The 26,001-nt window shown below is 40.0% G+C and overlaps 3 protein-coding genes across 5 annotated transcripts in view; 1 reads left to right on the top strand and 2 right to left on the bottom strand.

Annotated features, from left to right (window-relative positions):
- Positions 1 to 2,655: 2,655 nt before the first annotated feature.
- Positions 2,656 to 3,587, bottom strand: LOC114226023 (putative olfactory receptor 10D4). The gene is given in 2 exon segments (XM_028125927.2): positions 2,656 to 3,053; positions 3,056 to 3,587. Coding segments are annotated over 2 exon segments (915 nt in total). The 5' UTR covers positions 3,573 to 3,587.
- An 11,596-nt stretch (positions 3,588 to 15,183) lies between these two features.
- LOC114225976 (olfactory receptor 10N1-like) lies at positions 15,184 to 16,116 on the bottom strand. The gene has a single exon (XM_028125855.2). The coding sequence runs from the start codon at positions 16,114 to 16,116 to the stop codon at positions 15,184 to 15,186; it is 933 nt and encodes a 310-aa protein (XP_027981656.2).
- Positions 16,117 to 24,553: 8,437 nt separating this feature from the next.
- The window catches only part of VWA5A (von Willebrand factor A domain containing 5A), a 36,889-nt gene continuing 35,441 nt past the window's right edge, over positions 24,554 to 26,001 (top strand). For 2 of the 3 annotated variants that reach the window (XM_028125984.2, XM_028125983.2), the window contains exon 1: positions 24,554 to 24,591. The gene's annotated coding sequence lies outside the window, so the exon portion shown is untranslated. Of the gene's footprint in view, positions 24,592 to 25,479; positions 25,523 to 26,001 lie in introns of all 3 variants that reach the window. The other variant, XM_028125985.2, reaches the window with a different exon arrangement.

Here is a 26,001-nt window from a genome sequence, read left to right as displayed (position 1 = left end):
AAAAAGATAAAAACAAACAAAAACAGAACAAAACAAACAAAAAAACAGAATATGATCAGATATGATCAGGCTAGTGCATAGATTAGTGTCACACACTCTATTTTGGGCGTATTTTGGTCTGTTAGAAGAAAGTACCTCTTAAAATTTTAAAGGAAGAAAGACTTATATATGTACAAAATAAGGGTTGATACAATGAAGGGATGGAAGATGAATGTAAAGATGAAAATTATAAAAGATTGTATAAAAGGAATTGATAAGATAAGAAGTTGTTTGAAAAAAGAAAGATTTAAAAAAAAAGGGGGAGAGAATGTCATCAGCCAGGAGACTAGAACAAAGCCATACACTAGTGATTTAGGGTATATTTTGATCTGTTAGAAGAAACTGTATCTCAAAATTTTAAAGAGAGAACAACTTATATATATATGCCAAAAATAAGGGTAACTACTATGAAGGGATAAAATATTCTAAAAATGAAAAATAAAAAATATTTTTTTTAAAAAAGGAATTGATAAGATGTTGGTTGAAAAAGGGAAAAAAATTAAAAAAATCAGTTAAAAATTAACTTTGAAAAACTAATGAATCATGGTAAACAAGCCATGAATTCTATGTGCAGTATTCCCCTAGCGCTGGAGTTCTCCCATTTTCCTTGATTGGTAAACTTGGTCTTGGCTTGCGGGCTGTTCGTGCTGATCTTCTGGGGGAGGGGCCTGTTGCCGTGGTTCCAAAATGTCTTTGCCAGAGGTGGAATTGCCCCGCCCTCGTCGGTCCGGGCTAAGCAATCTGCTTGGGTTTGCTCTCAGGAGATTTTGTTCCCTGCAAGCTCTGGTACAGCTTTGGAGGACCAGAGTGAAAATGGTGGCCTCCCAATCTCTGCCTGGAGGAGCCAAGAACTTGGGGCGCCGCTCCTCAGTGCGCCCCCAGAGAAAAGCAGTCACTCTCATCTCCCCGGTCCCCGGCCGCACTCCGTGCTCACCCGGCCTGTGACCGAGTGTTTCTATCTCTGGCACCCGACCCCGTGTGGAGTCTCCAAACCCAGCAGATCCCTGCCGTGCACTCCCGCGCCGCTCCTCCCTGGGGAGGAAGGGGAGTCTCCCCGGCTCTGCCACTTGTTGGGTCCCTGCTGGAGGAGCAGTGGCCCAACTAGGCCGCGGATCACGGTTTATGGCAACCCCGAGCTGAGAGCCCGCGCCTCGGCTCCGTCTCTGCAGCCGGCTTCCCCGCTCCGATACCTGGGAGCTCTGCCGCACTCAGGCACCCCCGGTCTTTCTGTGACTCCGAGTGTCCTGAGACCACACTGTCCCGCGAGGGTTCCACCCCCCACTTAGCCACTGGAGCGACGTCCCTCAGCGGAGCCGCCTTCTAAAAGGTCCGATTTTGTGCTCCGCGGCTCTAGCACTTGCCAGAAGCGGCCGCCGGAGGCCCCCTCCCCCGCCGTCTATCCTCCTGAATATCGCCTCGGATTCACTTCTCCGCATGTCCTACCTTCCAGTAAGTGGTCGCTTCTCTGTTCAGAGAGTTGTTGCTATTCTTTTCTTTGATCTGTTGAGTTCGTAGGTGTTCAGAATGGTTTGATCCCTATTCAGCTGAATTCCTGAGACCGGACAAAATCCAGGTCTCCTAGTCTTCTGCCATCTTGCTCCGCCTAAATATTTTTTATCTATTTATTTGAGAGAGAGAGAGAGACCATGAGCAGGGGGAGGGACAAAGGGAGAAGGAGAGAGAACCTTAAGTAGGCTCCACGCCCAGCACAGAGCCCAACACTGGTCCATCCCAGGACCCCCTGAGATCATGAGGTGAGATGGAATCAAGAGCCTGTGGCTTAACCGACTGAGTCACCTAGGTGCCCTGGAGAGGGAAATTTATTACTGTTACTTGAATTTGAGTGAATATTATAACATGGGCTTTCTATAACAGACAAAGATAAATCATTGTTCCTTGTTTTGGAAAAACATGTAGTAACATATTTAAACTTCATTGGGTTGTTTGTTTTTTACTATCTTTTACAAAACTAAAGCTGAGTTTTTGGGAGCTAATAAAAAAATGATTCAAGTTCATAGCCTTCCAGGCAGCTAATAATGCAAGAAGAATATTTAGATTGTGGAGGAATGTCCACACTAGAAAAATCTTTAAACCACAGTTGACCATGCACGAGGAAGATCTTATTTTATACGTTACTTAATTTAGTTTGAGTTTTGGTGTTGATTGGCAGAAAATTGGAGGTTATACTCTACAAAAAGGAAGGATATTGAGTTCTGGTATTCTGTATTAATCTGGGCTTTTTTGGAATTTTTTCCATCCTCCTTTTTCTCTAGATTTTTGTGAATATGCTTTTAACTGAGATTATGAGAAAGAAAATATGTTCTCCTAACTTTCAGAGATTTAAACAACTAAGAAACGCTTTAGGGAGGAGAGTGGTTCTGGAAGAGAATTCCATGCAGCATAAGAATCAGTTCACTGTCTGCTAAGTGAGTCTATTAATCATCTTTCATTATACAACAGGGAGAAATAGGAAAACAGACGTTTATTTTTAAACAGCAAGGTTAAGTGGTAGATCGATTCAGCGTACATTTCATTTCAATATCTTGGAAGCTGCAAATGAGAATTTGTCCTAAGAAACGGAGACTCCAACTTTGCCTAGCAAAGCTTTAGGTTTTCTCACTTATTCTCCACAGCAAAGCCTCTCTTATGAAATGCACTTTGCAGGGCTGATTTTACATCCTTATTCCTCAGGCCGTAGATTAGTGGGTTCAGCCTGGGGGTGACAAGATTATTCAATATCTGAATTATCGCACCGAGCAAGGCACTGGTGTTGGGTTGGAGATAGATGATGATTACCGGCCCAAAAGCACAAAGAATTGCAGTGATGTGGGCACTGCAGGTGGAGAAGTCTTGCTGCCTGCCCTCTGCTGAGCGAATTTTTGATATGGAGATCCCAACGCGAGTGTAGGAAACGAGGATGAGAGAAAAGCAAATGAGAGACAAAAGGCCAACATTTGTAAAACCTACCCTCTGGGCTAGAGATGTGTCACCACAGGCTAGAGGTAAGATATCAGTATGTCACAGAAGTAGTCGTCCACCTCATTAGAGGCACAGTAGGACAACTGGAAGGTGAGGGAGGTTAGAATAATGGCGTGAACACAGCCACCCATCCAGGTCCCTATGGCTAAGATGGCGCATACCCTGTGGTTCATGATGACCATGTATCTCAAAGGATAACAGATGACGACAAAGCGGTCATAGGCCATCACTGTGTACAGGAAACACTCAGTGTAGCCCAGGAAATGGTAGAAGAAGAGCTGGGATATGCAGCCCTGAAAAGAGATACCTTGACCCTGCCCTGAAAGGTATAACAGCATCTTGGGAACAGTTGTGGAAGAGAAACCCGGGTCAAACATGGAGAGGTTTCCCAAGAAAAAGTACATAGGGGTGTGCAGCCGAGGGGAGGAGAGAATAGCTGTCAGGATGAACACATTTCCCAAGAGGGTACATAAATAGATTGAGGAGAAGACGGAGAGGACAGTCTCTAGGCCCTCCGTCTCAGGGATTCCCAGCAGGATGAATTCAGTCACCATTGTGTGATTTCTCCTTTTTATGGAAGAATCAACTCTTGGGTGTCTGTGGAAAGACATCTGTGGTTAAATTTAATATGTATGTAAATTAACTGTGTTTAAGCCAATGTAATGGAAAAGGAGCCAGATGATCTAGATTTTTACAGAGTAGTACTTCCTGATAGAATTGTCTTCATCTGCTTGCTTCTCTCAATCCTGGGTATCTCTCTGCAGGTGAGTTTCTCTTTACAGATGCCCCTTATTACCATCTTACCAGGAAGCCCTACCTGACCAGTCTCCTATCCTGCATTCTTCATGTACACTACCAAATTGCATCGATTCCTTAGTGCTGCTTTGTGATTCTAAAAGGATAAATATGAAGACTCAATGTCTTTGTTACAAACAAGGTCCCATCTAAGTTTCTTATATTCATCTAAGACAATTTAGTCACATTAACTCTCCAAAAACCATTTATGATCCTATAAGCCATACATACAGAAGATACAGAATCTTTCCCACATTTTCTCCCTAGGTATGAGGTCAACAGTGGGAAACTATCCAAAAGAAGGGTCTCAGATAGCTCTTCATGAACACAAGATTACATTAACAGGGTCCATATGCTCCGGATTTTAGTGCATGTGAGTAACCAGTAGCTTCCATTTTCCTGAATTTGGCACAAAGAGTAACTGGTAGTCTCCATTTCAGTCTCCAGAGTCTATGATTGTCTAACCAGACCCAAGCTAAGTACTAGCCTAATCTTATGGCAGCAGAAGGCACAGGGGTAGTAGAGGCTCCTGTCCAATTTCCATATTTTAAAAAATTCTGATATCTTTTTCAGCTTGTTTTAACTTTTTAAATACAGTGAGATCCTTAAATTATAGATCAACTCCTGAATGCTATTGCCTAAGCCCTTTATCTACCCATCTATCAATCAATCTATCTACCTACTTTTTAAAAATTTTTTGGTGATTATGAGGGAAGAGAGAGCCAAAATAAGAGAAGTGAAGGGCAAACTTTGGACACTTACATGGCAAACAGGGGATGTAACTGGTAACTGTAACTGCTGGTGCTATTCAATGCTGCTTTCCTCTCCTTCTCCAGTGAAGGAAGAAGGCCTCCTGTTAAATCCCCATTGGCTTATAGTCTGCAGGTGGATATCCTGAATTGTTCTCTTTCAGTCACTTTCAAATTGAATGTCACAAATCTAAATGCTCTTTAACTCCCTCACAGACTCCTCTCTGACTCCAGGAACTGCAATCATTCCCAAATGCAGATTTTAAATAACTTTCTCTTCCTTTGGGTATTAATCCCCCAAGTCAGGGATCCTATTGAGCAAGAAAGCAATTAGTGACTCAGACTAATTGGACCTTAGAAATGGGGGGGGGGCAGGGAAGAAAAGTGACTAAAGATGAAATGTTTTATGATTTGTATGGTAAAATATACTTAGGTGGAAAAATAATTTTAAAACATTCCTTTGTTACAGGGCGCCTGGGTGGCTCAGATGGTTAAGCGTCTGTCTTCGGCTCAGGTCATAATCTCAGGGTCCTGGGATTGAGCCCCACATCAGGCTCCCTGCTCAGTGGGGAGCCTGCTTCTCCCTCTCCCCCTGCTTGTGTTCCCTCTCTGTGTCTCTCTCTCTGTCAAATAAATAAAATCTTTAAAAAAAATTCCTTTGTTACATATATCACACATTTTTATGTATATTTGTGTATTTACTACTCTTTTATGTGTATGTGTTATCTTAATAAACAAATTATGTTATTTTACTGCACTGTATGATAAGATTGACTTCTTGCAAGCAACAGTAACTGGGGTAACCCAGAGAATTAAATAAATGAGTGGAAAACCAGTCTCATGGAAGTGTGGGAACTTGGGCAGCCCTAGGGCCCTCAGCAGTAGGAATTTATGGAGTAGCCCCTGAGCACCACCACCAAATGATTCAGCCTCAGCTGCCTTTTGCTTCCATGTGCCTCAGCTCCAGATTCAAATCTGATTTCCTTGGCTGGGTCACATGCCTACCTCTGTGGCCAGGGTACAAGGTACAGTGGAATGGAGATGAGCAGCTCTCCAAAAGATAACGGAAAGGCTTATTGCCAGGAAAAAGAGAGAAGAGATATGCTAAGAGGCCAAAAGAAAGCTTAGCTATCACTCGAAGCATCTGTCTTATATCACTTGGCATCTGTTCAAGCTCCCAAGTTAAATGCCTCATATACTCTAGAAGTATTTTTTGGGGCAAGGGATGGCTTACCAAATTCCTCATTAAATACACTCATTCACTTGCTTATTTGTGCATACATGGATCATTTGTTCCAACAAATACCAGTTATGACAGGCAGGGCATCGATTATTTGCCAGGAGAAGCAGAACGATCAGGGAAGGGGTGGTCAGACATAGTCCCTCTGCTCAAAAATAAGTTTTTTGAGTCTGAGAGGCAAAGAGTTTCCTATAGTCTTATTTTAACCTCATAAAACTCTGATGAAGTCTACAGATGAGGAAAAATATGATCAAAGAACAAATCATGGAGCTTACTCTGAAAGGAACTGGGATTTGGCCTATCCTTTAGGACTTTTCGCCATACAGTTTCTGATCTTCAAGATTCAGTGTTTAAGGAATGTTTAGGGGGTCTTGGGTGGCTCAGTCTGTTGAACATCTGACTCTTGATTTCGGCTCAGGGTCGTGGGATTGAGCCCCCAGTTGGGCTCCATGTTCAGCGTGGAGTCTGCATGAGATTCTCTCTTCCCTCTCCCTCTGTCCCTCATCCACACCCTTCCCTACTGCTCATGCACATGCTCTCTAAATAAACGAATAAATGAATGAATGAATGAATGAGTAAATAAATAAATAAATCTTTGGGGCTCCTCTATGGCTCTGTAAGTTAAGCTTCTGCCTTTGGCTCAGGTCATGATCTCAGGGTCCTGGGATTGAGCCCCATGTCGGGCTCCCTGCTGAGTGGGGAGTCTGCTTCTCCCCCTCCCTTTGCCCCTTCCCCTGCTTGTGCTCTCTCACTGTCTCTCAAATAAATAATTTTTTTTTAAAAAAGGAATGTTTAGGTAGGTACACTATTCCAAATACCTCTGGAATTTTGTTGTGTAAGTTAACAATGTTTTTGTTGCACATCTAACTAATGATAACAGGATATAAAAGTTAACAATTCTACCATCCTATATATTTCTGATTGTCTTTAATGTTTTGAGGCATGATGACTGACTTGAAAAAATAGTCAGTACAAATAGAAAAGACGGTAAATACGCTTTTGAGTAGGAAGTAAAATACCATTAAATTTACCTTGGTCTGGTAACAATTTATTCAGGAAAGACATATGTCATGGACTATCTTAGATGTCCAAACTGAACATTTAGAATCAAGGTGATTGTGTGCTAAAGTAATATCATGGGCACGTGAAAATACAAATGGTCTACATTCCCAAAAGGTCAGCTGCTTTCAGTGATGATACCTATTATAGAATAGTGATCAAATCTCAATAGGGCACACTTCAATAGAATAACTCAGAAAGTTTTATTTTTGTTTACACTTTCCTCCAGAAAGTGTAAAATATTCCAGGATTATCATAAGCAACAAAAGTATAAGTGCAAGTCGTATTTTGTCTGCAGTTTCAATTTGGTTTTTATAATAATAAATTGCTTTTTAAGTCACTCAGTTTGGTGGTTGTATTTTGTGTAGGAATAAATAATTGAAAATGAATCCTTGGTCTTGAGGCTGAACCTGTAAAGGCAGATTTCATTTATTCTTTGTTTTGTTTTTTGTTTTTTCAATTTTTATTTACATTCCAGTTAGTTAACATACAGTGTAGTTTTAGTTTCAGGTGTATAATTTAATAATTCAACACTTCCCTACATCACCCTGTGCTCATCACAACAAGTGCCCTCCTTAATCCCCATCACATTTTAATCCATTCCACCACCCACCTCCCTTCTGGTCACATTATTCTCTATAATTAATGTTCTCTGTTTCTTTGTCTCTGTCTCTCTTATTTTTTCCCTTTGCTTGTTTGTTTGGTTTCTTAAATTCCACATATGAGGGAAATTATATGGTATTTGTCTTTCTCTGACTTATTTCATTTAGTGTTATACTCTCTAGCTCCATCCATGTCTTTGCAAATGGCAAGACTTCATTCTTTTTTATGGTTGAATAATATTCATATATATGTGTGTGTGTGTGTGTGTGTGTGTGTGTGTCTATACATATAGTTTCTGGATCCATTCATCAATGGATGGACACTTGGGTTGCTTCCATATCTTGGCTTTTGTAAATAATGCTGCTATGAACATAGGGGTCATTCTTTTTTTAAAAAAAATCTTTACTGAGCTGTAATTGATGAATATTGTATATGTTTAATTTATACAACTGGATGTTTTGATGTATGTATACATTGTAAAGTGATCGCCACAATCAAGCTAATTATCATATCTATCACCTCACAAAATAACTTTCTCTTGTCTTTTTTCTTTCCTTTTCTTTTCTTTTCTTTCTTCCCATGTGCATGGTAAGAGCATTTAAGACCTACATATGAGCATTTTAACTATAGTCACCATGTTGTACAATACACTTTTAGAACTTATTCATCTTGCATAACTAAAACTTTGTCTAATGGAGACTCTATGTTTGCCTTGAATATATCAAATATTTATATTTAATGACATTAACCTTTTTAAATTAATGATTTTATTTATGTTTTACTCAGCAAAGCTATGTACTCAAGCCTTTTACTTTCTTCAACAGATGAGAGCACATTAAAGAAATGATCATACACAAAAGCATTTCACCCTTTAGGAAATTTAATTTATTAAAGACCAACATTTATTCAGAAAGTCTGGCAATGTACACAGCACTGCGTTTGATAGTAAAGGTCATACATAAAACTGAATGATAGAATGATGCACTTGATCTAGGTTCTCAATATGGGACAGAGAAAGGGTGAAGAGTGAGGAGGCCTATTGGGGAAAAAAAGCCATTCTCCCTTTCTCTCCTTGTTTCAGTGTTCTTTCCTGTGACTAGGTGGATAAATCAGGCAGCTCCTGTATTATAGGTCCTGCTGTCTCTAATTCAATCAGGAAAGAGGAAGAGTCTCCACTTGGACTCAGTTTAAGCCACATTTTCCATTCAACTTAGCAGAGAACACTGTGATGGGGAATACTGAGATTTTGCTGATCTTTTAGTCCTCAGTTTGCTGGTGAATGCTGTTTTCATTTTTTATGAGTTAGAACCTAGGAGTTGGGTAGAAGTCTAAGTGCTAAGCCTATTACAAGTCGCTCCAATAGGGCATGAGAGCAATCCCAATAAAGAAAAGTCATAAGATTGCTAGCAAACGCTTGAGGTAGGTAACCATGAATTTATAGTATTGCTAAACTGTCTGGTTTGTGATTTTTCTCTAAGAAAGCCTCATGGGATGGGTTCAGGAATAGAGCAAGCAGGTGGGATCACTGAAGACTAGGTAAGAAGTACATGATGGAGGGAAGGATTCAAGTACTTTGGAACAGTTATAATAATAGTAAAAAATCTAAACTAAATAAGAAGCTAAGATAAGAAAGAGTTGACAGGAAGAAAGAAAGCGACGTAAACAAATTAGAAGTTTCAAGGAAGTCATTTATTCATTCTTGAAAAATTTAGTAGCAACTGTAGTGATGTGCTAAAACTGTTATGTTCTGGGGAGCCTTGATGGCTCAATTGGTTAAGCATCTCACTTTGGCTCAGGCTGTGATCTCAGGGTCCTGGGTTGGAGTCTCACATTGGGCTCCCTGCTCAGCAGGAAGTCTGCTTGTCCCTCTGCCCCTCCCCCACTCATGTTTTCTCTCTCTCAAATAAATAGAAAAATAAAAAATAATAAAAAATAAAACTGCTATGTTCTGGTGAACAGAGACTGTCCTTGGTCTCTGCCTTCAAAGAACTGACAGTCTAGTAAAAGAAGAAAGACATTACTCAAATAATCATACATATAACTTATAATTATTTAATGTGGCAAATGCTAGGAAGAAAAGTTCAACGGATTGAAAAGTTATAATGAGAGAGTATTTGTGTTCGCTCATGTTTCTCCTTCCTGTCAGTAAACATATGTGCGCATTATGAATTATAGTTACGTGGTGTTCCCTGAAGGTCAGGGAGGAATTCCCTGGGAAAATGTAAACCAATCGGAGACCTGAAGAGTGAGTAAGGGTGCAGGAAAGGGAAAGCACAGCACATTTTAGATGGGGCCAAAGCCTGTGCAAACACTTTGAAAGGGAGCACAGCCCACTTGAAGGACCCAAGGAAAGAGAGGAAAAGAATTGAGAGATGAGGCTGGAGAGGCTGAATGGGAAATGATTATTCAGAGCCCAGCTGATCCCTGTAAAGGGATGGGTGGTGTCTCTGTGAGGAGCTTTAAGAAATGCTAAGAAGGCTTTTAGCAGCATTGTATTTGAGTGTATTAAGGGAGTGAGGGAACACGAAAAGATAATCCTAGCTGTGGGAAGGAGCTAGACTACACCGGGGGTGACAAATAAAGATCTTTGCAGTACATAATTTGAGATACTTATTCAGGAAAAAAGCAGAAAAGACAGTCACTAGGTCAGAGAGATGCTACTAAGAATGTATGTGGATTAATGCCCTGCTTTAGCCTAATCTGATGACACCAGAACAGAACTTCAATTTTTGCTCTTTGAGTTTCCGTACCAGAACATACACTGAGAACCAGACTTTGATTCTGATAATCAGGTAAAGCCCCCACAAAGGTATCTTCTGGGAACACTCAGAAGACTAGAGCGAACTGAGGATAGAAACTAATGAGGATGAGAAAAACAGAACCACACTCTGTGGGATTAAGACATTTTATTATGAATTAGTTCAGACACAATTTATAAACAACATAATACACACTACACCGTTGGTTTTAGGAATGATTGTCCAGTTTTTCCTCCAAAGTAATTGTTCTTTTTTTTTCCCTTAAAACCTTCTGGTTTGCATAATTAGCCTCTCTTGGTCCCATAATGAGATGTCTATTTTCTTTTTTCTCTTGAAAATAGCTTTTAACCCTATGACCCAGCAATTGCACTACTGGGTATTTACTGTGAAGATACGGATGTAATGAAAAGAAAGGGCACATGCACCCCAATGTTCATAGCAGCAACGTCCACAATAGCCAAACTGTAGAAGGAGCCAAGATGTCCTTCAACAGATGAATGGATAAAGACAATGTGGTTCATATATACAATGGAATATTACTCAGCCATCAGAAAGGATGAATACCTACTATTTACATTGATGTGGCTAGAACTCGAGGGTATTATGTTAAGTGAAATAAGTCAATCAGAGAAAGACAATTATCATATGGTTTCACTTATACGTGGAACATAAGAAATAGCCCAGAGGATCATGGAGGAAGGGAGGAAAAACTGAATGTGAAGAAATCAGAAAGGGAGACAAACCATGAGAGACTCTTAACTCTGGGAAACAAACTGAGGGTTGTGTAAGGGGAGGGGGGTGGAGGGATGGGGTAACAGGGTGATAGGTACTGAGGAGGGCACGTGTTGTGATGGGCACTGGGTGGTATCTGAAACTAATGAATCAATGAACTCTACATCAAAAACTAATGATGTACGGTATGTTGGCTAATTGAATTTAAATTAAAAAAGAAAGAAAATAGTTCTTTTAAAAATTAAATGTTACAATCGCATTGCAAAATCGTAAAAGTAAAGCAGAACCGTAGAGAAGAAAGTGGAAATCTCCCCAGATTGGATTTCCCATTTTTAATATTTGGGTGAACACTCCTTCAACCATCCATTTATACATAGATACATTTATGTGAAGATAAAAAATAAGGCTTAGGTATTCACAGTCTTTTTGTTGCTTCGCCTGCTATAGGAATTTTGTCTTTGTCGTATTCCCCGGGCCTTTGTTTTATAGAATCAGTGTACTGGGTAAGGAGAAGGAAAGATTCATGAATAATAGAAAAGGTCGGAGTAAATTGTGGAAAATAGAATGAAGAGTTACAGTTGGTTAAGAGAAGGGATTTTTGAAGGGCTTGAAGACAGGAATAAGAACTAATGTGGGATAGCTCTCATACATCAGAGGTAGCAAAATGAAAAAAGCTGGAATAAGGTTTTTGGGCTGTGTGTGTAGAAGGTCAAACATTTATTTTCAAAGTTTCAGCAAAATTGCTGGATTATGTACAACTGCATGAGGATGTGAGCTAGAATCCTAGTTCTATCTATAAGCAAGCTGTGACTTAGGGAAATTTACCTGATATCCCTAAACTTTGTTTCACCTTCTGTAAAATGATCTCAGCATTCTTACACAGATAAATTAGATAATATACATAAATCAATTGCACAGTGCTGGTTAAGGGGTAAGGACTCAGTGAATGGTAAGCCCAGGCAGATCACCTGAAGTCCACCTTAGGCTACATTCTTCTCTACCCACACCAAACTGAGGTATTTAACAATTAAACTGTGACCTGAGAGGGTTCAGTGATATATGTAGTTACAAGACAAGGGAGAGAACTAGCAAACTCAAAAACCACAGGATATGTGAAAACTGGATAAGCAGGTTTATTTTTAAGTTGTGGTAAATTACACATAGCATAAAATTTACTATCTTTACCATTTTTAAAAGATTTATTTATTTGAGAGAGAGAGAGAGCATGTGTGAGCCAGGGGAGGAGCAGAAGGGGAGGGAGAGAGAATCTCCAGCAGATTCTGTGCTGAGCATGGAGCCTGACAAGGGGCTCAATCTAATGACCCTGGGATCATGACCTGAGTTGAAACCAAGAGTCAATGCTTAACCGACTGACCCATGCAAGTAGTCCTATCTTTACCATTTTTAAGTGTGCAGTTCAGTAGTGTTAAGTACATTTGTACTGTTGTGCAACGAATCTCCAGAACTTTTTGCAAAACTTGTTGTGAAACTGCAACTCTATATCCATTAAACAACTACCCATTTTCCGCTCTCCCTGCCCTTGACACCCACCGTTCTATTTTCTTTTTCTATTGATTTGACTACTCTGAATGCCTCATGTAACTGGAATCACACAGTATTTGCCTTTTTGTGACTGGTATATTTCACTTAATATCATATCCTCAAAGTTTATCCATGTGGTAGCATGTATCAGAATTTCCTTCCTTTTTAAGGCTGAATAATATTCCATGTACATATATACCACATTTTGTTTATCCATTCACCATCAGTGGATACTTGGATCGCTTCCAGCTCCTGGTTATTGTGAATAATGCTGCTATGAACATGTTATGAATGTGAATATCTTTTCAAAACCTTGCTTTCAATTCTTTTTGATATATGCTCAGAAGTGGAATTGCTGGATCAGATGGTTATTTTAATTTTTTTGAGGAAACACCATACTATTTTCCACAGTGGCTGCACCATTTTACATTCCCACCTATAGTGCACAAAGTTTCCAATTTCTGCACATCCTTGCCAACACTTATTATTTTCCTTTTTAAGTAATAGTCATCTAAAGTGTATGAGGTGATGACTCATTGTGAGTTTGACTTACATTTTCCTAATGATTAGTGATATTGAGCATCTTTTCATATCCTTGTTGGCCATTTGTATGTCTTCTTTGGAGAAGTATCTATTTAAAAACGGAACTGTCCATTTCTAGAATGGTTAAGTAGTATTCATTCATTCATTCCACAAACTTACACTGGATGTTTACTATGCCAGTGGGTGTCCTGAGTACACGACAGTGAAAAAGACAGAAAAGAAATCTGCTGAACAAATATCAGTACTAGTTTGATGAATATCTGCCCATAAACACCATGCAGGCTTTACCAGATACCATAGCATGTGAATTCTTCCACCAATAGCTAGCATTAAAGGGGCAGCAAACTAATGCTAGAATTGCTTGGATCCAGCATATTAAGTAGGATAGGCATTTTCAAAGTGTGGGAATAAAATTCTATGTGATCTTAGGTTTTGCTAACCAGGTTAGAAGGGGCCAGAGAACCTCCCTATTGCACCTTAAATCATTTATCTACACGTAAATGAGCTTCATTTTGTCTCATGCCTTTTGTAAGGGCAGCAATATATCTTATTTGAGGTCTTCACTTTTTTGGTTTTGTTTTAATGGTTTCAAATAGGATGGGAAACTTTGTGAGTAAAAATGGAATACAAAAACTACAAATCACTAGAATGTCTGTGAAAGCTGGTATGTTATACAGCTAAGGGCTGGTATGTCTGTGAGATTTCCAGTAAATAGTACCCACTTTTTCCCTAGATTCTGGAAAAAAATTGAAAAATAATGATCAACTCTAGTATCACTGGAGACCAAGTTGGGAAAAGTAACTTGGTGGGAGAACCAGATGATCATGGTAATGGAATCCCAACCCCATAATTAGGCCATCTTCTTTTCTTTTCTTTTTTTTTTAAGAATTTATTTATTTATTTGACAGAGAGAGACACAGCGAGAGAGGGAACACAAGCAGGGGGAGTGGGAGAGGGAGAAGCAGGCTTCCTGCCGAGCAGGGAGCCCCATGTGGGGCTCCATCCCAGGACCCTGGGATCATGACCTGAGCCAAAGGCAGAGGCTTAACGACTGAGCCACCCAGGCGCCCCCATCTTCTTTTCAAACAGCACAGACGGGAAGACTTTCCCAATCCCTTCACATTAAGGAGTAACATTGGTGGGATGGGGTAGTAGGAAAACCGTGACAACAGGCGTTAATAGGGCTTGGGTCTAGGCTGGCTTTACCATAAATAGATGTGTTAAAAAGGGCAATACAATTATTGCTATAGCTTAGTGCCACTAACTCCATATGGGAGAATGGACAGTGACAGAATAAATGGAGATAATAATGAAGTCCATATATGAACATGACCTTTGTCAGTGCATATTTTCCCAGTTATTAATTGAACACCTTCTATGTGTCATGAGCTCTGGAGAGAGGTCATGAGGATGAATATATTGCCAAGCAGGACCTTTAGGGAGTTATGTAAATGAGGAATTAAGAGTAGGAGATTTGGAGCTAACTGGATCTGAGTTTGAGGTTTGGTTTCCTACTTACTGTGCAAATTTAGGTCCATTATTTGAAACCTCTAATCCTCAAAGCTGTTTTTTTGTTTGTTTGTTTCCTTTAAAAAACAAAAACTCTACCATATGAAGGTGATGTGAAGATTAGATAACATCTGTGAAATGTTCATCATAGTGCCTGGAGAATAGATCATGCTCTATAAATGTTAATTAATACTATTCTTGGCAACGTGGAGGAACTGAAATGTTTATAGGCAGAAAAGAAGAATATTTCAAGTTCAGCAAGAGAAATGAAATGAGAGTGATCTGGCATTGAGATGGACTAATGAGGGGTGCTTCTGGGCCCACCACAGGTCCTCACTATCTTCAACCAGACAAAATTGGCTGCCCATTAGAGGAATAAGGAATCTGTCTCCAGATGCTTGCTATGCCCTACGGATTCCTTACTCAGGAATAAGGCACTGAGGATAATATTAGTTGTAGAGTTATTTATAAGGCTGCAGGGGTTAAACAAACAGAGAAAACAAACACAGAAAATCTTATTAGGCAAACAAAACAGAATGCTTTCAAGGAAGCATTTTCTATTGTTTAAAAGGAGGAAATATGTGGATGATGTTGAGAAATAAATTTCCATAATCCATTTTTAAAAACCCATAATTTATTCCCGAGAAATAAATACTACATTGTGGAACACTCTTTTCAGGGACCTTTTCACTTCTCTGTTTCTTAAGAAATAGATTAATGAGTTCAGCATGGGTGAGACGATGTTATTTAATATCTGCACCATGGCACCAAGCAAGGGGTTGGGTGTGGGCTGCAGATAGATGACGATGACAGGACCATAGGCACAGAGGATTGCAGTGAGGTGGGCACTGCAGGTGGAGAAAGCTTTCTGCCTGCCCTCTGCTGATTGGATTCTCAGAATGGCAATCCCAATGCGCGTGTAGGAGACACAAACACTGAACAAAAGCATTAAAGTCAGAAAGCCAACATTAGTGGAGCCCACTCTCTGTGCCAGGGAGCTGTCAGCACAGGCCAGGGGTGAGACAGCAGGAATGTCACAGAAGAAGTAGTCCACCCGGTTGGAGCCGCCGTAGGTTAACTGAAAGGTGAAGGAGGTCAGGACGGTGGCATGAAGGCAACCCACCAACCAGGCTGCCACGACCAAGCTGACACAGACCCCAGGTCTCATGATGAGCATATACCTCAGTGGGTGACAGATGGCCACAAAGCGGTCATATGCCATCACAGAATAGAGGCAGCCTTCACTAGACCCCAGGAAATGGTAGAAGAAGAGCTGAGCCGCACAGCCCTCATAAGAAATGGCTTGGCTTTGGCCAGAGAGATAGAATAGCATCTTGGGACAGGTTACAGATGGGAACAACATGTCAAAAATAGATAGGAGTCCCAGGAAGAAATACATGGGGGTGTGAAGGGTAGAGGAAGAAACAATTGCTGTAAGGATGAGTAAATTGCCAAGCAAGGTGAAGAGGTAAATAGATGAGAAGATGACAAACAGCACAGTCTCCAGTCCCTCTGTCTGAGGTATTCCCAGTAGAATAAACTCATGGAGCTCTGTGTGATTCCTCATGCTCCTGGAGCAGACAAGATGATGAAAGCATGAATGTAGAGGCTGACTCGTGGCAGACACAATACCAACACATTAATCACCACCAATATTTTTTTAAAATTTCTTTTAAAGATTTTGTTTTTAAGTAATCTCTATACCCAACACGGTTCTTACACTTAAAACCCCGAGATCAAGAGTCACATGCTTGCCAACTGAGCGATCCAGGTGCCCCAATCTTTGTTTAAATATAAATACGATGCTGAAATTAAGATTTAGGGATTAGATCAAAGACACTTAGGGGGTGGTAAAGCAAGTCTATGCGTTTGTATCTCAAGATATCATCTTCCTTCATGAATACGGATATACAAAGCAATATGAAACACCACCATGGTGAAATACTGAATGGGCTAAGGGAACAAAGACCTCAATATTGAACAGATGAACATAATTTCATTAACATCCACAACCAATTATACAGCAATAAATGCCTTAAACTAGACTAGCCTGGAAGCCTCATCCTCCTGATTCCTTTTCAGAACATCCCTAGGGTTACTCAAAGCCATTGTCAAATGCCCTAAATATTCATCAAAGGTTAATGTGGGCACCCACATCTTTGATGACAGCAATGCATTGTGGTTCAGTGCAATGAGCATTAGAATTCGGATCATATTAATATTATTCTAATTAAATATATTTCTTAGTTCGAGCATTTTCTTATTTGGTAATGCTCATTTGAAAGAAAAGAAACTCAATCTGGATGTAGTCCTGGGGTTTTAAATTGTTTAGAGATTAGCAGCTAAGTTGTATTATTGGGAAGGTTGATTTTAGTGAAGTTACATCATATATAAAAATGCAGCTATGGGATATTTAATATTTGCTAACAGTTGGAATTTTTGAATTCTTAGTGCAATAAAAGTATTTTCATTCTGCAACTGTTCTGTGTTTTCTGCTTTTTATTTTTATTTGATTCTGGTAAGAAAACTTACAATGAGATCTACCCTCTTGACAGGTTTTTAAGGGTACAATATTGTTAACCATAAGCACGATGTTGTGCAGCAGATCTCTAGAATTTATTCATTTTGCCTTACTGAGAGTTTATACCCTTTTATCTGCTCCCATTTTCTCTCTCATCCCTGCCCTGGCAACCACCATTCTTGACTTTGTTTCTTTTTTTTTTTATGTTCAGTTAGCCAACAATAGTACATCATTAGTTTTGATGTAGTGTTCAACAATTCATTAGTGGCCTGTAACGCACAGTGTTCATCACAGCACGTGGCTCCTTAATGCCCGTCACCCAGTTACTCCATCCCCCCACCTGCCTCCCTTCTGTAACCCTTAGTTTGTTTCTGGATTCCAGAGTCTCTCATGGTTTGTCTCCCTTTCTGATTTCTATGAGTTTAACTATTTGTTTCATTTTAAAGGAAAAAGTCCCAAAACAGAATATGCTGAGAATCAGGAACTGCTGCTAGGGTGTGCTGTGGTCAGTTAGCTGTCTTTTACAGTGCTGGCATTCAAAGGTGCTTGTGACTTGTCCCAAAAGAGATGATGTTTTCACTTTCAGCTTTTACTTTCATGATTTGTTCTTTGGAAATCCAAAGTATATGAAAATTGCCTAATTATAATTTCCTGACTTCTAATTATAATTCCTGATTGAGGGGCACCTGGGTGGCTCAGTTGTTAAACATCTGCCTTCGGTTCAGGTCATGATCCCAGGGTCCTGGGATGGAGCCCCACATGGGACTCCCTGCTTGGCGGGAAGTCTGCTTCTCCCTCTCCCACCCTGCTGTGTCTCTCACTGTGTCTCTGTCTGTCAAATAAATAAATAAAATCTTTTAAAAAGATAATTCCTGATTGATTTCTCTGATCCTCTTTTACACCTGAATTTGTCACTAAATCTGTAGTATTGATCACAGTGCTTGTAAATAGCTGGCATTTAAATATTTGCTGGATAGGTAAATGAACAAAAAGTTGGAAATTAGTTTATGGTTATAGTTTGACTGTAAGTGCCATGTAGTAGTACCCAAAAGCACTTACAGTCAAACTATGGTTATAGTTTGACTGTAAGTGCCATGTAGTAGTACCCAAAAATGTGTGTGTTTGAATAGAACTTTAGAATGCTCTGAAATGATTCCTTTTGTCTTCAGACTATTTTAAGTCTTTTTTTATTAACCTTGGGAATCAATGGCTGTGGTGAGCCTCCTTTTGGCTTGAGGGTCCATGAAGGGAATTTAGGTACACAACGTAGAGTATCTAATTCCTGAACTAGAAAAGATAGGATGAGCCTTGAACATCTTCATAATTGCCAGTAACTCATCGTTGTCTCTTGCTGGGGGAGAAACATGTAAGTGATAGGAAGAAGAATGGACTTTCCTGAAGAGAAGGAAAAGGAGGAAGTCATGATTGGTGGAAAGTTCTGTAGCAAAAATAAAAGGACGTAAAAAGGAATTAGTGTAAAAATACTAAAACCAGACAAAAATTATTCACACAACCATAGTTCTAGATTTAGATTATGCATCTTAGTTCATGTGATAATTAGAGCTAGAACAGCATTATCGCAATATATCGATGCAATTGATTTACTTTGTTATTACTGTCTGACGGTATCAAGTCTCTAGAGAGACTCGGTTTATTGTATTCAGTTCTTTAAGTCGTTGGGTTTCTTGTTGGAGGGAAGTCAGTGTTCCTTAGTTTTTTCTCAGATGACTTTTGAGTGCTTCTGGTGAGATATCAGCTGAACCTGAAGTCCGTTTGTACTTGTGCTGAAGCTTGCACCATAGGCACCCTTGTGGACTTCAGAACAATTTCGGTCTAGGTTCCATGAACAGAGAGTTAATAGAATGCTGCTGTGAGGGAATGGTGATAAGGGAAGACAAGACTCTTGTGCCAGGCAGATTTGATTTCAAGTCTAGGCTCTTGGGGTGCCTAGGTGGATCAGTCAGTTGAGCGTCTGACTCTTGATTTCAGTTCAGGTCATGATCTCAAGGTCATGAGATCAAGCCCCATGTCAGGTTCTTGCTTAGTGGGGAGTTTCCTTCTCTCCCTCTCCTGCCCCTCCCTCCTTCTCTCAAATAAATAAATAAATCTAAAAAAAAAAAAGAAATATATTTTCTCCATGTCAGGGAATATATTTAATTCTTTAATCGTAAGCAACTGTGTGGTGCTTGGAACATGAAAGTTACTGAATTAAGGCTTAATGAACAAAAAAGAATAAATGAATGCATTCCTGCATGCTGTTTGATAGAGTGAATGGAGGAAAGGATTCTAGTCATTGCCTAAAATGAGAAGGAAGCTCTTGACTGTGATTTCTTCCAATAATCCTTGCTACCCAGTACTCCAGAGTGAAAGTCAAAGTGAAAAATTGAGAAAGATGGGGAGATGCTCTGAGACTTACGTGGTCAAATGGTCATGACTGGCTCAAGTAAGGAAAACAAAATTTTCCCTCCTTTTATCTTCAGCTTCTTCTATAGAGGTGTGGGGCTCTCCATTTCAAATGTCTCTCTTCCCTAGGACTGGACTTGGGTGGTCTATCTGTAGACTCCAACTGCTCTTTTGCATTCAGACTCACACAGAAGGAGGATGCTATACATTCGACGACTGTCCTATCACTTAGTGTAATTACCTCGGAGTTAGCAGAAGCAAAATGATCTTCTACCTTTGTAGGACTTTAAATTATCTCATAGTCCCTCTGGATCCCCATCCATGATGTAGTCCAAGACTCAGGGAACAGGAGCTCTCCGAGCACAGGGAGCAATTAAATGCTGGGTGTTGAGAGAGTTTAAGAGTGAAAAAATAGTACATGGTAATCAAGATAATCTTGAAAGGAATTGGGAGTCAAAGAGCTTGTGGTTCCTCCAACCACCCAATTTTTCTGCTCTGAGTAGACTTTTTTGTTCTTTACAAGCCTCAGAGATTTGGCCACTTCTCTGTCATTTTTTCCCCCCCAATTTCTACCTATTCCCTTTTTGGTTGTAGAAGAAATTCTAGCATGGTGAAAAAGCATCCACCTTGGAGCCAGAAGGTTCTGGTATAAAGAACAAGCCTGTTTCTCATCAGCTATAAGCCCTTGAGAAGGTCAGTAGTCCTTTCTGAACCTTAATATAGGTTATAATATGGAATTATAATAGTATTTCACAGGGTGATTATGAGGAGTAAATGAAACAATGCTTACACAGTTCCTGACACAAACTACTTGCTCCTACAATTTTTACTGAAAGTGGAGGGAATGTAGATTTCTCTTCATCATTAGAAACTTTGCTCCCCCCCCCACTCCTGCCTTACCCAATTTTAGGATGAAGTTTTGTTTTCTTTGTCTGTTGGCTCAATTTTTTGTTTGTTTTTTTAGTTTTGTTTGTTTTAACTACGAGTAATTATAGTGAAAGACATGGTAAGTAACAGAAACAAACTAACATTTCTGGAGTTGGTAAAAATGTAAGAAGTCTAGGAATCCTTCTCATAATAATAGCCTGTTCGCTAGAGACTCTAAATGATATAAGATTTTCAGACTCTCAGCATTTAACCAGGCCAACCAAGAAAGGGAAAAAAGTCCCAGGAAAGGGAAAGTGGAACTAACATTTAAAGAGTGCTTACTTGTGACAGACATCTTTAAAAATCTTATTTTATTTAATTCTCACCACATAGATACAGGGTAAGTATCATTAGTCTACTTCGCAAATGATGATATGGATCACCAGAGAAGTTAAGTTCCTTCCTCGAGATTACACAACTATTCAGTAGTAGAGGTAAGAATGGAGCCTAGACTCATGGACTGAATTCAATGGCAAAACCAAGTTGATATGAAAACATCAGAACCTGACTCCTAGTTTTCTTTACAGTTTTTGAGCCTCTGGATAAGGAAGGTATGCCTTCTATTGGTCCTCAGGGATTTAGACCCATGGGCTTCATCCTGCCTGTCTCCTTTTGTACTTATTTGTGCTTCTTTGCCCAAAGTATATTTGCTTATAGTCGATGGAAATTATTACTCTTAAACAATAGTCAGCATCTTCTAAGGAGTTTCTGACAAGCAACTAAGTGGTTTTGTGATGACAGCCATTATCCCTGTGTGAAATTAAAGCTCTTCATCTTACTATGTAAATTACTTAGCACTGGTTTCTCATAAGAATTCAATATACAGTAGTTAGATCTGTATTTTTTTCCAATTCATCCCATTGATTATTCATCCATCTATGCTAAATTCCTGTTGGGCTCCATTTTCATGTGATCTCTCCAAGCATAAAATTTGCAAGTTACCCCAGTGATTACATAAAAATGATGGCTATTAATTGCAATTGTTATCACTGATAGGTCAGGTAATAAATGCTTATAAGACTTGTGTACATTTCTAAGCATTTATTCATTTGATCTGTCGAAATCTATCTTACAATATCTATGATGGAGAGCAATCACAAGTCCTAAGAGGAAACAGCCATCAGCATTTATATGTATTTATTCATTAATCAAATAATTTTATGCGTTTTAGGCATTTCTTTACTTAAGGTTTAAAAGTTTTAAAAACATATAAGGGCTCAAGTATGATAAGAACAAGAGGAAGGCTTAGATGAATCACTGAGGAAACATCAGGAGAGAGAAAAACAAGAGGAGACTTAGATGAAACTCCATGATGATAAGAGACATGAGAGAGAGCACAGCAGGAAATGATAAGTGACATAAGAGAGAGAACAGCAGGAAATGATGACCAAAACAGCTTGTTCTGACCTTATTAAGTATCTCCCCTTTTTAAAAAAAATATTTTATTTATTTATTTGAGAGAGAGAGAGAGACCACATGAGCAGGGGGAGGGGCAGAGGGAGAGGGACAAGCAGACTCCCCACTCAGCAGGAAGCCTGACATGAGGTTCCAACCCAGGGGCCCTGAGATCACAACATGAGCCAAAGTCAGACATTTAACCAACTGAGACACCCAGGTACCCCTGTGCTAAGCATTTCTATGCAGTAACACAAACAGCTCTTCTGTCAGGAAGGGAAATGACTGTCAAAAGAACTGGATGAAAATAAGCAGCATTCTATGATCAACACACACGAACATAAATAGGGCATATGTGTTGCCTTGGTAGGTGCTGAAATGGATCAGACACTCTTCTCATAATTACAGAACTTTCTTTCCATTTTGTGTAAATATACTTTTCATATTCAAAAGAAGATTGTTGGCCTTAAAAGTTTACTCTTCTTATTGATCATAATCAGGTATTAGGGAAGATAAGGAGTGTGTGGCACAGAGCCCAAATACCTGTTATGAACCATAGAGAAATTCATTACTTTCTCCTGTAAAATCTGTGCAAATGCAGTGGTTCTACTTCATGAAAGCCTCAGGGACTTAGGACCCTTCTGTCTCGTGGATTCTCCATTCTTAGGGGTTTTCACCCTAGTCTTCATAGTCTAAAGTCGCTCAGAATATATCTGCATTCCCATAAGTGAATAGGAAGAGGGTAAAGTGAGGAGGAGGTCATAATCTTTTCTTTGAAAAGGTGTGGTGTGAAATTGCACACGTCATTTTTTATTTCTCATTGGCCAGAACTTAGTCCTAAGGTCACACCTAGTTTTAAGGGAGGCTGGGAAATGTCTTTATTCTGAATGGCCATAGACTTGGCTCATCTTGTGCTAAACTTGAGAATTGACACTGGAGGATACTTAGCAACATGCAGTCGTGAGGACAGATTTTTGAGTGGAGACACCTAATCTAAAGTAGGTTGTATTATACAACCTATTATATTACAAATTTTGTTTTCCTTAAGCGTTTATACCACTAGATATTTTCTTGTTTATTTACTTGCTTATTTGTTTATTGAATATTTCCTCCCCCTGCAATGTAAACTCCAGCTAGGGAAGGGTCTTTGTGTCTTGTTATTGCCACTATGCCAATGTTTAGAACAATGCTTTGCCTACAGTAGAAGTCCAATAATTTTATGTTGACTAAAGGAATGAATTACATGTTCTCTTTCAAAATCTGATCATTGGATTCATTTAATAGTCTGTATGCAGAGAGTGAAATTCTTCATGTGTTTACACTAAGTATGAATAAACAGATAATAAAATGTATTCATATTTTTAATAGCTATAAAGGTCTGTTTAATTATGTATATTGTGCCAGGTTCAGAGGCTTTTCATGTAAGTGTCCTTCCAATAACCAGCATCATATGTATGTTTCCTGATTCAGTTCCTTCCAACCCAGCTGCCATGTATAGTCTGTGGAATTTCTCTAGTCCAGCTGGGTCAGATGATTTTTCCAGTATTTCCGTGTTGTTGACCAGACACTGTAGCCAACAGAAGTTACAGTCAGGAGAACCAACACCAGATGTGATTTCTACCAAGAGAAAAGGATCATTCCCTCTCACAATGAGTTTGGTACATGTAAAGAATGTAGTCCTAAAGCCTAATAATGATAAAATAGAATCTGTGCTTATATTGCGCTTTACTGTACATGGGTCTACACACGCGCGCGTGCACAGACTCACACACACAGATATCACCTCCATTAAGATCCATTGGATCTTTAATATAAACCCGGGGAGGTAAGTATGCCATTATTTTCATTTTACAAATAAGACAACAAACTCAGAGAAAGTAAATATGAATGACATCGCAGAGACCAAAATCAACCTGAGTTTTTCATACGCATATTCTCTTTATCCTATGCATATTCTCAATGGCAATATGATTCTTTCTTTGTCAGATTTAACATCGTTCTGAAATAAAGAAGACATAAGAAACTTGATCCCTTCTAGCGTCTTTTAGCCAGGAAAATGAGCATAGGTGTTCTCACTTACTTACATTGTTATCCCCACTATCAAAAAACCCAACAAACAAAAAACAAACCCCCTCCCCCAAAAACAAAACCAAACACCTTAATTTTATGATCCTGATGAAAAACCCATAAACCACCCATGACTGGAAGCCTTGGTCCCTGTGAGCATTGCCCTGTTTCCTCGCCACCCCCCTCCCCTTCAAACCCTTCTCCCCCATGATGTTAGGAAGGATGCACTCTTGGGACAAATGACTCAAATTAGAGATGAAGAGTCAATGATATAATGTCCATAAAGTTCACGTTCTACCACACAGTATTATTAGCAGGGCCCAGTGCACAGTAAGCCTTTGATAATTAAGTCTGTTACAGAAATAGGATGTGATTGTTGATGTTCAAGCATTTCACTGGTTAAAAAAAAAATCTCTTCCCTTTGCCTATCCTCTGATGGTTCCCTCACTGAGACTAGGCAAAGGAAAACAAACAACGAATCATGGAACACCACATCAAAAACTAATGATGTACTGTATGGTGACTAACATAACATTATAAAATAAAATTTAAAAAATAAAAAAGGAAAACAAGCAAACATTCTAGGGTTGAAGAATTTTCCCTTGATCCCTTAATCAAATAGTTGCTACTTTATAACCGGTCCCTAGAAGGGGCAGGTCTCCTCAGAAATTTTGAACCGCAGCTGTTTCCTCCTGGCTGTGACTCAGAGCTCTCAGACTGCGGGAGAAGGTAGGGGACTGGCAGGCCTCGCTGGGGCTGGATCCCACCCCTTCACCCTGATGGCTGAGACCCGTTCTTTCCCCATCGCCAAATATGCAGGGGCTTGTTTTAACTGCAAGCCCAAGGGGGTGGGGTATTGAGTTCTGATGTTAGGTCCCTGGGAGTTTTCTGCAGGTTTGGCTGTTTAGGGGGAGTCTTATGGGGGCTGGATAAGGGATTAGGCATCCCTGATCCTCTCAAGGTCCTTTTTTTTTTTTTTTTAAACTTTCCTTCTCTTTTATTTTACTTTTCTTTCTTTCTTGTAGAAAATTGATGTTTTCTCAATTTTATCTGATTTTATGCTGTGGAAATGGAGTTTAAAACCTCCCCCACTCGCGACCGCAGCCAGATTGCAGCCCCTAACCCTTTTCATATAGAGATATTCAAGGGGCCGACTCTGATCCCTTCTGTTAATGCTTGAACACTGCAAATCTAGAACTGAAACTTTAAAGAGTAAATCTACGTAAGCCCCACTCCGCATTCAAATCGCCTCTTGGTCTGGATCACGAGTTTTCAGGTTTCCTGCAACAGGCTGCAGGGGTGTGGCTCGCTGCGCCAGAGCTCGCCGGCTCCTCCCTCTCCCTGGCGGGTGCTGAACCGCAAGGTGCCGGGATTCCTGGATTTCTGAGGGTCCACCTTAACACGCAGCCCCCGGCTCAGGGAGCACTCCCCCCCCCCCCCCCCCGCCATGTTCCCAGCTGCCTCGTATTGGCTTTGACCTTGGTCAGCTGCTGTGGTCAGTCTTTGCCTACCTGTTGCTAGGTGCATTTCTGAAATGGTGGGGGAGAAGCTGCAGAAGAACAAATTTTCCTCAGAGAGGGATTTGTTCTGAGGGCATAAGGCTGTTTATTTTTGTAGGAGACACCTCTCTGCTCTGTCTTTTCACCTAAAGCCACCCTTGGTGAGTACTGCCAAGCCTTAGAGCTTTGCTTGCCTGTCGGGTTTCTTCAGCTGTTGTACACCTGTATCCTGGGTCCTTCTCCTGCTTTAAGCTTCCTACTGATGTTACTAAACATTCTTCCTTCCCCAGCGCCAGCCTGTTGCACCAGAGACCTGACCCCAGTCAAGCATCTGCAGGATAACCCTTTTCCTGAGCATTCTGTCCTCTTCCTACAGCTGCTACTTCCCTCTGTGTTTCTATCAATTGCGAGCCATTTAGTCACCCGCAGTTTTTATCCAGTTCTGCAAAATAACAAACATGGAACCAAAAGCCTGATGTATTGGTGCTGATTTGTGGAGATGGGACACGATGTGCAAGAAGCACCAATGCTATCAGACAGATGAGGCACATGGACATTGCTCTGGATGGGGGTAGGGTGTGAGGTTTAAATGGTGATTGGGATGAGCATAAAGGGCCTAGAAGTATTTCTGCCAGAATCT

Source organism: Eumetopias jubatus, unplaced genomic scaffold (genome assembly GCF_037043125.1).
Source record: "Eumetopias jubatus isolate StellerSeaLion01/CBP00866 unplaced genomic scaffold, mEumJub1_p1.0 scaffold_13, whole genome shotgun sequence".
NCBI classification, from domain to species: Eukaryota; Metazoa; Chordata; class Mammalia; order Carnivora; family Otariidae; genus Eumetopias; species Eumetopias jubatus.
Note: the sequence above shows the minus strand (reverse complement) of the source record. Positions and strands in the feature narration are given on the sequence as shown.

Bases quoted from the DNA above. Each gene is read 5' to 3' on its own strand.
- LOC114225976 (XM_028125855.2), bottom strand. From the start codon at position 16,116: ATGAGGAATCACACAGAGCTCCATGAGTTTATTCTACTGGGAATACCT.